This window comes from Protopterus annectens, chromosome 1.part2 (genome assembly GCF_019279795.1).
Source record: "Protopterus annectens isolate FY-2018-M chromosome 1.part2, PAN1.0, whole genome shotgun sequence".
In the NCBI taxonomy this organism is placed as follows: Eukaryota; Metazoa; Chordata; order Ceratodontiformes; family Protopteridae; genus Protopterus; species Protopterus annectens.
The window spans coordinates 693663270-693677042 of record NC_056727.1 but is presented as its reverse complement, the minus strand read 5'-3'; the positions used below and the strand labels follow the sequence as shown (position 1 = coordinate 693677042).

The 13773-nt window shown below is 37.9% G+C and overlaps 1 protein-coding gene across 8 annotated transcripts in view; it reads right to left on the bottom strand.

Annotated features, from left to right (window-relative positions):
* BIRC6 (baculoviral IAP repeat containing 6) overlaps positions 1 to 13773 on the bottom strand; it is a 4524268-nt gene that overhangs the window by 73647 nt on the left and 4436848 nt on the right. For all 8 annotated transcript variants that reach the window (XM_044058419.1, XM_044058463.1, XM_044058448.1 and 5 more), the window contains exon 71: positions 9371 to 9448. In XM_044058419.1, the coding sequence (XP_043914354.1) occupies positions 9371 to 9448 (78 nt within the window). The remainder of the gene's footprint in view (positions 1 to 9370; positions 9449 to 13773) is intronic.

Below are 13773 nucleotides of genomic sequence, written 5' to 3'. Positions count from 1 at the left end.
CAACTTATTTCAAAAAGGGATAGATAAAGCCAAGGCCCTGGTAGAGTGGGCCTTCACCCTGCCTGGAATAGTTTTGTTATGGTGAGTATAATAAAAGATAGTAGCCTTAGATAACTATTTGGAAATAGTTTATTTTGATACAGGTTTTCCCTTCTTACCTTCACAAGGAATGAACTCATCTGAAGATCAGAAAATTTTAGTTCTACCAAGATAGTACTTGAGTTGTCTGTGAACATTCAAGGTAGGGAGCATCCTTTCTCAAGAAAGAAAATGAGAAGATGGATAGTTTTGCTTAAAGTAAATTGAGATACCACTTTAGGCATAAAAGGATTAGTTCTCAAAGAAACCCTGTCCCTATGGAAAATAAGATAGAGCTGATGAACCATAGGAGCTTGCAACTTAGATACCCCACTTGCATATGTCAGAGCAATCAGTAAAACTGTTTTCAAAATTAAGAACCTCAAGTCAGCCAGATTACAGGGTTTAAATTGAGCAAAGTTTAGCTTCTCTAACAGAAAATTAAGATTCCAAGGAGGGGGTTATGGGTTTTCTTGGATGCAGCTTATGTAAAACTCCTTTCACAGGAAGTTACTAGGCTATTGCTTCTATTTCAAGAACATTTTGACATAAGACTATTGAAACAGGAGGATCCATGCATGAGCAGCCATGCTGAAATGGCCAATAAATGAACCTTGAATGAGGAATAAGAAAGGCCACAGCAGAGTACCCCACAAAAAATATTGCAAAATCAGAAAACAACTAGCCCTGAATGGGTGTTGGTTATGTTGTTGGGCACCAACTACAAAACATTTTCCTTTTGCTAACATATGATTTTCTTGCCTACATTAGTACCTGCTGCACATCCTCAGTAGACAGGTGCCTTAAAAGAATTAAGATCCTATCATCCAAGCAGTCAGTTGAAGTTGACTGATGCCAGGACATATCAAACACTCCTTTTTTGTGAGTAGATCCAGTCTACAAAGAAGTTTGTGGAAATTGAACCTGGTCATTTCCAGAAGAATGGAGAACCATGCTTGTCTGAGCCAGCAGGGAGCCACCACAATGATCTTGGGGGATTCCTTCTGAGTCTTAAGATGTATCCGGAATATTACTGGAAAGGGTGGAAATCGTAAAGGAATGTCCCTGTGCAAGGAAAAGAAAAGGCATTTATGTTCCAGGCCTTCTTGCCTGGAGTCCTGGAACAGAATCTTGCCAGTTGCTTGTTCAGAAAGAAGGAAAAGAGGTCTGCTTGTGAAACAACCCACGGATCAAATCTTGGAAGACACCTGATCTAGTTTACATTTGTAAGGGTCTTCCCTGGTCCTGCTCCACTTGTCCACCATGCAATTTAGCTCTGATGGAATGTAGGATGCATGTAGAGTGAGTGTGGACTGTGCAGCTATAACCCCAGGTAACATGGCGAGTCTGGAAAGGGGCGATGACCTGGTTCCACCGCTTTGCTTGTTAATGTATGACATGACTGTGTTATTGTCTATAACTACTTGAAGAGATCCCAGGGACCATAAATGATTCAGAGTTGAGTGCCTTGATCAGGGCAAGCACTCCTTGATATTTATGTGCTTGTGTCTGTCCTTGGTGTCCCACACTCCCTGCACTTTTGTCCCTCCTGAAACTGCTCCCACAGCAAAGTCTGAAATGTCTACGGTGACTGACTGCTTTGGAGCAGGGAAGGAGGGAGAAGGGAAGATCCGGATTTAAGGATATATATTGTCTCCACCAAAATGTCTCTTCTGACAAGAACCAGCAATGGGATTTGAAAAGATAGTGTGTGTTGATGCTGGGACTAAAGTAATTTTAGATCTCACTGTTTCTTTCTCATGTGGAGTCCTGACAGGGGTATCATAAGAATCACAGATGTCATGAGACCCAAAATCCTGAGATATTTCCTCACAGTGACTGAAGTTGGAGTGGGAAACATTAGAAACAGATAAAGATCCCTTTTTTACCCTGTGGAAGAAAAGCTCTTTGAACTGCGGTGTCTAGTTGAGACCCCACGAACACAATACCAAGTGAAGGAGTCAAAAAAGACTTTGCAATGTTCTTCTGGAATCCCATCTTATGCAAGAGATCTCTCACCCATGACAGAGATTCTTGACACTTAAAAGACTCTGTAAAGAGAAGCAAGAGTTGTCTAAATATGGAAATTGTAGATATCCTGTGGCCTGCAATGAGCTATAACGGGAGATAGACACTTGTGAACACTCTTGGTGCAGTGGATTAGTTCAAAGGGTACGGCAGAGACCTGATAATGTGATCCAAACACATAAAATCTTAAGAAACACCTGAAGTCTGGATGAATAGGGATGTGATGACAAGCATCTTTCAAACCTAGTGCTGCCAGGAAACTTGAAAGTGGAAGAGGTAACTGGTTATGAAGCAACATCATTGTGAGTTTGGGTACTATCACAAACAGGTTTAGGAAAGAAAGTTCCAGAACTTGTCTCCAATAATTTTCTTTCTTGACATTAGGAACATCCTTGAATAAAACTCTTCCCCAGTTGGGAAGGAGGAACTGGTTTTATCACTCCATGGGACAGCAAGTGACAACCATTGGAAACAAGACAGTCTGATCTGAAAGATGAGGAATGACTTCCTGGAAAGGAGGAATTTCCTTCCATTGCCATTTGTAACCTTAATGAATGATTTTCAGAACCCATTTGTCTGAAGCTTTTTGTTGCCAAAGAGAAAAATGGAGACTCAGACTCGTAGGAAGAAGAAACAGATCGACTGGATTGGAGGGGGTTCACAAGATCTCTTGAACAGTCATTCAGACTTGTTGGACAGTCCTTGGTTTTGGGAGGTTCAAGACTTCTTTTTAGAATGCTCATGCCATTTCCTCTCAAATATCTGTTTACCTGTATTTTGTTGAGAATGTTTATTCTGTTTTTTTTTCTCAAAATTCTACAAGGAGACAGAAAATCCCTTGAAAATTTTGGAAAAGGAGGGCTGAAAAATCTTAAGAGTTGCCCTGAATCAGCTTGCCCCTTTCATCACACTTTCTGATCATCTCTGCAGAGAGGGGACAAACACAATCTCTGAGGAAGAATTTAAATCATCATCATCATCTGGAAGGTTATGAGAATGCAGCCGTGCAAAACTCCTTAAAACAGCACCAATGACTGTAGCCCCGGAAAAAGTATTAAGAGTCATATACATATTATAAACAATGACTTGTGACCAGTGCCATAGAAGAAACTAAAGTTTTTTAAAAGCAGGCTTCTCTACAGATAAAACATTCCTCACACTTTCACAATTTGTCAGGACAAACTTGAACATATGAGCCTGACAATTCAAAATTCAGAAAATCAAATCTGTAGAAGCATACACTTTTTTCCTATACCTATTAATATTTTCCCTATCCTTATCAGAAGGAGTAGGATTAGAATTAATTAAGTGCTTAGTAGCAGTGAGATCAACTAAAGCTATAGCTGCTAGGTCAGGTTTGGGAATATTGTATAAAAATTTAAAAAACTGAGGAACTTTATACATCCTATCTGTCTTTTTAGAGGCAGACGGCTCAGGAAAATTGCAGGTAGTAGCACACACACACACACATACACACATCCTCTAAAGCAGACAGAACCGGAGGAATGGTGTAGATTCTGGAAAATACTTCTGTAACAACTCATAATATTCTCCCACTGAAAACAGTGGCAAATTCTAGAAACAGTCTCAGAGAAACAGAACCTCCCACAAGGAGAATCAGAAATTGAGCTGCTCTTGCAGTATGAATCATAAATCTAAGAAAACATTGTATCTGTCTTGCATCTTCTGGTTCAGATTCAGAAACTTGAACCTCTTCAGGAAGAGAGGAATCCCTCTTTCTTTTAAAAGAAAATACTTTACAAGTAGGATCAACAGCCTGAATTAAACCCTAAGCCAGACCCAGTAAGCTACTCCTATGCAAAGAAAATTGAGAAGTAGACACACAGTTGGTTTTCTGTTTCTTTTTGACAGGAAAATGGGCCTGCCATGTTACTATCAGCAGGAGCAGCATCTCTAGGGAAGGGCACAGCAGAGAAACCTTCACTGATCCCTCTTCCAGGACCAATAAGAGTGGTTCTCTCTTGTCCACTGAGGGGGACCCCAACAGCTGAAGACGACGTGGCTAATCCCCAGTCCATAGTGGCTGTAGGTTCTACACCAGAGGGATCCAGGTTAAAAGATGAGTGGTCTGGGGTATAACAAATTGCCACAGCAGAGTCACCTACCTGTTGCTGAAGCAAATTGCTAGCCTGCTGTGATGGCAAAGGCTGTTTGCTTAATCTTTTTCTTTTTGTGGCTGGAAGAAGGACCAGTTGTGGTACCAGTAGTCTGTTAAATGATCACGCCAAAAATGGTGCCTCTTTCCCAGGGAAGACCAGCAGCAACAGCTGGTAAACACTATCAGTGTACAAAAATTACTTGTTTGACAGAAAGCCACAGAAAAAGCACCTTATAACACCATGCCAGCCCACAAAAGTTAAACAAACACAAATTACCCACAGAAATAAATGATCTCAATTACTTTAAACCACTTTTAAAACGACGGAAAAAATGAGCGCCGATTAAAAGTATGTTACAGTCTTGAGAGAAAGTCTGTTCAACATAACACTCCTAGCTTTAAAATAGATTTCCTGAAAAGGAAAGTAATAAAACATCAACAAAATTAAGAAAATAGAAGCTTTTTTTTTCCCTTAGGGAACTTGTGTGCTCATCAAGGAAAGCACAAGTTGACTGCTGATCCTTGAAAGCCTCACAGGAGCATAATCTCCAGTGACAGTACAGCTCTGAAGGGCTTCCCACCCAAACTTGACTTTTAGCCAGCTCAGGTCAAGCTGTCTTGACAGTTTGGGAGCATGGAAGGTGTCCTGAAGCTGTCTGCCTGTTATAGCCTTGACACGATATAACCCATACAGCTACGGTTACTGCAGCAGTGATCAATATGATGAATATCAAGTCCTAGCAAATGTCAAACAAATGGTAAATATCCAATATCCAGGGATGTCCTGTGGGAAGAGAAGGGACTTCATGATTCCCCTCAACCATAACTGGCAAATCTTGCTTGGCTCAAGAAAAGGTCTAGGCAAACGTCTCCTTGGTCATAAGCACTAAGCAGGAAATAAACTTGAGGAACTGGTCCACAAAGAAAGTCTTGAAAGTTAACATGTTAAGACACACAACTGTGAGGAGGTGCTGCAAACACATTGGGATGCACTCTGCAAGGTGGTGGTGGGGGGGGGGGTGCATCTCCTGAGGAAGTGCACTTAACCCCTTACTAATTAAGGACATATGATTAAAAATAAGGACCGTAAGGCTATCTTGTTGGCAGATATGGCAGGAAAAGGATATGGCCATTTTCTGGTCTTCAATTACAACACCTCTTCAAGATTGTGACAAAGTCCCTCCTTGCAGGTTTCTGTACCAGGCATCAGTAAATGTTGTAATCTTCACAGTTCTGAGGTAGGCCTCAAGAATCTCCCTTCCTTTTCTGCTTGTGGTGAGGCTGAAACTTAAGCAAATACAGCTGTGCCTGACATTATGCTCCTCTGCCAAATATAGCAAACCATACTGTTCTGGATTAGGGCTCACAATTTTGTGACAAGAACACATGAAAGGTGTCAGTTTTTAGTTATCTAATGATAGAATTTCTCCATGCTAAACATCAAAACTCACAGAGTTGAAGAGGAGAAACTAGAAGACCAGAGGAGCTAAACAGTTTCCTCGACTGAAGAGTGATGCCAGGGAGGCACTTGCAGTAGGTGTGCATGTATCTGAGCAAAGAAAAGAAAAAAAAAACTATACAGCTGAGCTGGGGACAGTGGAATAGGAAATCATGTGAGCTAACAGCCTAACAGGAGTTCCAATATCAAATCTAAAAAAAATTAAATAGGCTAACGCAAGTCTTTGAAATAGAGAAAGGTTGAACTTAAGAGTGATAACTTACATACTTTACTAAAAACAGCATCAGCTAAACTAGGGATGTGGTTTTGCTAGTTCTGTAAGACTGAGCCACAACAGTACATATATTTAATGTTTAAGTTGGTTATTATTACAGTTTTGTGAAGTGTTATGCTTCATTTTTCATTATTTTTATTTAATGCATTTTTTATGTCTGTATTCCTTGACCCAAGTGAAATTATCAACAGAACTGAAAATGTTTAGGTATGGCAAGGGTTAAATTTCTGAAGACCCTGGAAAAGTGGAAGTGATGTAAAGCATGTAAGGTGTGTTTGAATGAAAGCACATGACTATGATGATGCCTGTGGAAGTGAAAGTGCTTAGTCATAGTGTTTTGCTCTGCCTTGTGTATTAACATTTAATAAACCAGCGTTTTTAGCATGAAGCTTGTGTATGCCGGTCGAATTCTTTTTTGTTTTGTTTATTCAAGTTTTTAGTTTTTAAAGTATTTTTGTTAGGGATGAACTACTTTTATACAAATTAAAATCTATACCAGCAGCAAGACTTGCAATTGTAACTTTACAGATAAATATACACAATAAAAGAAAAAAAACAGGCAGACAGAGCTAGTCAAATCAGGCAAAGGGTCAGATAATTTGTGGAAAAAAAGAACAAATTAGCAAATAATGTCAACTCTAGAAATCGGCAATAATCTAATTTCTTACAGATATATCATCATTGTATCACGGAGTTTAAAATATTCTCGAAGAGGAACAAGTCTAAAAACAATGCTGACTCTTCATACGTTTTTATATTCTGATTACCACATACCCAAATGTAACTATAAACATACTGTATACATTACATGATCAGGCAATCAGGAGCTGCATCTGATTGCTCATCAATGCTTATGGGAGAAATCTTTGCCAGGCAGGAAAGAACCGTACTAAAGACATGCATCTGTCTTCCACTGTGAAGCCAGGGTACTAATGTATTTTTTCAGTACCATAACTAATGTATGGTGAAGGAGGTGGCTGCCCCGAGCACAAGCTGTGAGGGAGCACCATCATCACTTGCACAAGTGCAGTACTGACATTCATTTAAGAAGCCACAGCTGATATCATGATTCCATAAGTCCTTAAATGATTGTACTCAGTAGCTCTGTGTACTAACTATTATAGCAAGGATTTTTCTTTTTTCTTTTTTTCTTTTGGTCCTGAACTTTAGGTTGAAAGTGTTGTCAGTCTGGGGACTGCCCAGTGTGCCCACTGACCTTGCTCTGGTTTCTGTATTACCTGTTAAGAGGCTTATAGAATCACAGGTCACTCCAAAATGGAAAAGCAAGTTCCACATGAAACCTCCTCTGGCCAGAATAGGGAAGAGATAAAAAAGATAAACTATTATACTATGCTTAATACAGAGAAAAAAAATAGCAATAAATTATGTCTCTATACTTACAACACAGATAACCCAACACAGTAAAAAAATAAAGAAAACTGTAACTAGCTCCAATCCTTTTGTGTGTGATAATTGCTATCTGCATAACTGATTCTGCAACACTTTACAAAATGCATTTACAGTGGATATAAAAAGTGTACACACCCCTGTTAAAATGCCAAGTTTTTCAGATATAAAAAAATGAGACCACAATAAATAATTTCAAAAATGTTCCCACCTTTAATGTGACCTATAACCTGTACAATTCAATTGAAAAACAAACAAATCAGTTAGGAGGGAAATAAAACAAATAAAAAACATACAATACGCTGGTTGCATAAGTGTGCACACCCTTAAACTAATACTTTGTTGTGTGTGCACACACTTAAACTAATACTTTGTTGAAGCACCTTTTGATTTAATTACAGCACTCAGTCTTCTTGTGTACACATCTGCCATCAATTAGAGAGACTCTGATTAACCCCAAATAAAGTTCAGCTGTCCTAGTAGGATTTTCCTGACATTTACTCAGTTGCCTGCTAAAGCAAAAGCCATGGTTTGCAGACAGCTTACAAAACATCAAAGGGATCTCACTGTTGAAAGATATCAGTCAGGAGAAGGGTACAAAAAAATTTCCACAGCATTGGATATACCATGGACCATAGTAATGACAGTCATTAAAAAGTGAAGAAAATGTGGGACAACAGTGACGTTGCAAAGAACTGGACGTCCCTCCAAAACTGATGAAAACACAAGACGAAAACTGGTTAGGGAGGCTGTCAAGACACATACAGCAGCACTGAAGGGAGCTGCTGGAATTTCTGGCAAGTACTGGTTGTGTACTACATGTGACAACAATCTCCCGTATTCTCCATATGTCTGGACTATGGGGTAGGGTTGCAAGACGGAAGCCTTTTCTTACACAGAAAAACATCCAGACCCAGCTAAAATTTGCAAAATAATACATCAGGTCTCCCAAAAGCATGTGGGAAAATGTATTATGGTCTGATGCAACTAAGGCTGAAATTTTTGTCCACAATTCCATAAGGTACGTCTGGTGCAAAAACAACATTTTGCATCACCAAAAGAACACCATCCCCATGGTGAAGCATGGTGGTGGCAGTATCATGCTTTGGGGTTGCTTTTCTTCAGCTGGAACTGGGGCTTTGGTCAAGGTGGAGGTAACTATGAACAGTTCCAAATACCAGTCACTTTTAGGCCAAAACCTTCAGGCGTCTGTTAGAAAGCTGAAGATGAAAAGGAATTTCACCTTTCAACACAACAATGACCTCAAGCATACATCCAAATCAACAAAAGAATAGCTTCAGCAGAAGAAAATTAAAGTTCTGGAATGGCCCAGCCAGAGCCCAGACCTAATTCCAAAAGAAAATCTGTGGGGTGACCTGAAGAGGGCTGTACACAAGAGATGCTGACAGATTTGGAGTGCTTTTGCAAGGAAGAGTGGGCAAATATTGCCGAGTCAAGATGTGGCATGCTGATAGACTCCTACCAAAGAAGACTGAATGCTGTAAATAAATCAAAAGGTGCTTTAACCAAGTATTAGTTTAAGGGTGTGCACACTTATGTAACCAGCACATTGTACACTTATGCAACCAGCATACTGTATGTTTTTATATTTTTGATATGCCCCCCCAACAGATTTGTTTGCTTTTCAATTGAAATGTGCAGGTTATATAGGTCACATTAAAGGTGGGAAAAGTTCTGAAATTATTTACTGTGGTCTCATTTTTTTATATCACAAAAACTTGGCATTTTAACAGAGATTTGTACACTTTTTATATCCACTGTACCTGCAGGATGCAAATGAAGAAAACAAGAGAAAGTAAATCCTTTTGTTACTAGTGTGTAATACACAAAACAGAAAACTCCTTATTAGAAAGTATTACTGCTCAACTTTATCTGTATGTTGTCTTACCATTCATTTTCACTGCAATTTAACATTTTCACTTTTATAAATTAACCTGCTGCTGGAAAGCACACACATTTTAGTGACTAGGATTCAAAACCTTACTTGTAAAAAGCTTGACGTCTGTGGATTCCATTTTTCTTCTGGTCTTCCATGCCATGTGTTTAATATGCTTAAGCAAACCTAAAATTACACAAATATTGAAATATAGTCAATTAAATGTGAGAATGAAAAGGGAAAGGCTTGCAGTGAAACTTCCAATTCATGTACCACAGTGAATAACTGTATTTAACTCAAACCCAGGCCATGCTCTATGGGCTAACCTGTCCCTTGGTAAATACTCAGGGTTAGCTCCCTCATTTAAGGATTATTTATGACATAAAGGGCAGCAGTACTGTACCTGAAGATGAGAAAAGAATAATGAGGTTATTGTACTGTTAAACTCAAAGCATCCTAGATGAAAAGGTAAGCAAATATACATATTTAGTTCTGTCCTTATTATTTTTTTATTTACCATCTCAAGCAACTGCGGCAAGGATAGAGACATTTTTAACAATAGGCAAGTGCCTATAAGCACTTATTTATATGTAAACATTTATGGGCAAGTCCTTTATGGCTTGAGTCTGCATGGGGGGTGCCTGGAGTTATGCACACACAAACATAATAAATATATACGATTCACAAACAGAGACAGCTCATGCACACCTACAAAGATTACAAACTCATTAATGTATGAATATTAACTGTCAGCAAGCACTTTATTATTCCCCTTTACTTATATCCACCAGCCTTTGCCTGTCAACACAGTCTTTATCACCAAATATCTCTGCACTAGTGATTACCGTATACTGCCCTATTTTCTTCAGGGAGCCATATCAGTACGTTGAAAACTTCTGATATTACTGCTTCTTACTTGCTCCTACTTGGAAAGGCATGTTTAATATCAGAGATAAAAACCCCACTGCCAAAAGGCAGACATGACTTCCAGGGTGACTGAGATGAGACAGAAAGCAGTTATTTCTTGGATGTGCACTGACTTTGCCCTGTACTGTTGTCTATATTCATACCTCTCAACCATAACAAATTCCTCGGTATTTACCGGTTTTGAGGGCAAAATACTGGGGTGCCACGAATTCCCGATTGGTTCCTTAATTTCCAGTCTGTTGTTTTTTTTTTTTTTTTTTTACTACTTTAAATTTTTAGCTGACGTCACCACACATCACCAGCCTACAGGGGCCTGCGTGATGACATCAGCTACTGCCTGTTGGACTCCAACGGAAATAGTGAATATAACAGTAGCAGGCGGCATAATTTAAATTTTTCAGAGTCCGCCTGCACGTCCCAGCCTCCAGGACAGGTAAGGAAAAAAAAAAAAAAAAACAGCTGTTATCTATCAGCCTGTAACTGTGCATTATTCTGGCAAGAAAGAAGAACTGTTTAACTGTGCAAAAGTCCGTATGTAGTTCGTAAGTCTTGTGCACATTCTTTATCTGCTGCCTATATAATCCTATAATTGTGCATTAAAATCTGTGTGCAAAAGTCTTATGTGCTGGCTGTAACTGTGTAAGTGTGCTGCTCTAATATTTATCTGCTGGCCGTTGTGTACTTATTGGTCTGTTGCAGCATTTGCCGCTCTAATGTTTATCTGCTGACTGCAGGCCGTTGTTGCATATTGACTGCTGTCTGCCTGGTTGAATGTAATCTTTTAAATAAGGGACTGTCTTTCATTCCTTCTCAGGCAAGTAAACTCAGTGAACTTTTAGTTGATCTCAGACTTTTTGGATGTTCAGTGGCATTAAAGTTAATGTACGCTAATAATAAAAATAATAATGATTGTTTGATAGATCGTTTTAAACGTAAAAGTTCTTTTTGTCCACAAATACCAACTAATGTCGAATGTTACATTAATCTATGTGAGAATGATTTCTATGCATATTTTTCTAAACAAGGACCTAGATGCATGTACTTTAATTTAACCCAAGAAGAGAGAAGCTCTTTGAGTAACCTAACTTCTAATAATGATATAGTAATAAAACCTGCTGACAAGGGGGGAGGGATAGTGGTAATGGATGATGTAGATTATGACCATGCAATGTTGACTTTGCTATGTGACATTAATACTTATGTAGAGATAGGTTTTGGATCACTCATGAAAACCATTAACAAAGTATATGATGATATTTATGATTTATTGATGTGCAGGCAGGTCACCAAGAAGCTATATGATTTTTTTCTGGTTGAATTTCCCACAATACCACGTATTAAGGGTCTTCCCAAAATACATAAAAATGTTTTTCCCCTCCCCATGAGACCTATTGTAGCAGGTGAGGGCTGGGTGACTGAAAGGATATCACAATATCTAGAGAGCATACTAGGACCTATTGCTCGTAATATTCCGAGCATCTTAAAAGATAGCTATCAGCTAATATATGATATATCAACCATCAAGGATAAATTTAAAGATACTTCTTACTTAATGGTAACTTTAGATGTAAGGAATTTATTTACAGCAATCCCCAATGACTACGGCATAGAAGCCGTTAGGAGTATGCTATCAATAACAGAAGGGGTAACGAATGAACAAGAGCTATTGGTATGTACTTTATTGGATACCATCCTCAACAATAATGTGTTTATGTATCGTGAAAAACTTTATGCACAAAAGTGGGGGGTAGCAATGGGCACCCCCTGTGCCAATTCTTACGCGAACTTAGTGGTACATTATTGGGAGAGGGAGTTTTTATTTAGTAGCACATATTACCAACAAGTGCTACTATATAAAAGATTTGTGGATGACATACTACTATTTTGGAAAGGAACTGAGGTGGATCTCTTAGAGTTTATCAATTTCTTGGAGTCGACTACTGATGTTTTGAGATTTACCTCAGAAATTTCTGCAAGAGAAGTATGTTTCCTGGATGCTAAAATAACCAGGATGATGGATGGTGGTCTCTCCACTAGTCTATACAGAAAACCTTGTTGGAAGAATACACTTTTATGTTATAGTAGCATGCACCCCAGACATGTCTTTCCTAATGTGGTTAAAGGACAGTTTGTCAGAATATATAGGTTATGTAAAGAGAATCCTGACCTACAGAGGCAGCTTGATGATTTACACACCCTGTTTTTAGACAGGGGGTATAATGAATCTATGATAAATAAAGTTAGATGCTCTATTATGGATAATATAAATGAGAATACTAAAATCATAATGAATCATGTAAATAATAGATCAAGAGGGAGTTATGATATTATAACCCCATTTATTACGAGATATACTAATGACAATAGGAAAGTGGTGGACATAATAAGCAAACATTGGAGTGTACTCACTATAGATGCTAAAACGTTGAATATAGTGGGACATAAACCAAGATTCAACTATAGAAATAGTAAGAATTTAAAAAGGCTATTATGTAAGGAACACACAAAAGATAGAATCAACAGATTAAATATAAATAAAATGGGTACTTTTTGCTGTATGAGATGCAACATGTGTAGATATATAACATTTGAACAACATTTTGTTCACCCTACCATGATGTTTGAGTTCAAACCCAAGTTTTATGCCACATGCGATAGTAAGAATCTAATCTATTTAAATGTACAGGGTTTTATGTGGGCATGACAGCGAGGAGGTTAAAAGACAGAATATACAATCATACATACGATATCAGGAAAATGAACACCCAGAACGCGCTGGCCAGACATGTTAGTTTAAATATAGGTCATACTTTTAGGTTCAGGGTGTTACAGATGATATTACAGAATAAACGAGGGGGTAGTAACTTGAACCACTTGGAATCAGTTGAGCTTGAATGGATCTTTAGAATGAGAGCACATGTAGAACCAGGGCTCAACCAGTCTATTAGTATTAAACCAATACTGGATGCACGTATTTAGATATATTTTTGGATTCAACTATATATATATATATATATATATATATATATATATATATATTTATATTTTTATATTATATACTATATATATTATCAATATTTCATCCATTTATAAGTGCTGGACATGCCTAAGGACCCAAATTTATACCCTGGGTTTAGATGTACGTCAGTACACGTATTTTAGTATATAGTGTTTTGATATATATTTTATATATTTTCTTTATATTGGATAGAGTAATGTGATGTTGCAAAGTGTGTTTTGTTTAAATTATTTTTAGTTAGTTATCTATTACTTTATATTACTTATCACATTGCATTTTTTGTATTCAGGATACATACACACATTTCATTATATATGATTCACTTTCTATCTGGCTTTCAACTAGGAGCTGGTTGCCTTAAAATATTGCTTGCTCAATCAATCAATTATTGAATTCAATTATTGAATCCATTATTCAATTATTTGGTTGTGCAGTTAGTATTTAAGAATTGTTTGAAAATGTGTTTGTGAAATCTGAAGAAGCATGCCTGTGTAGCATGTGAAAGCGCTTATTTTATCTTTTTGTTTTACTTCGATATTAAATACTGGTCTTATAACATCGTGGT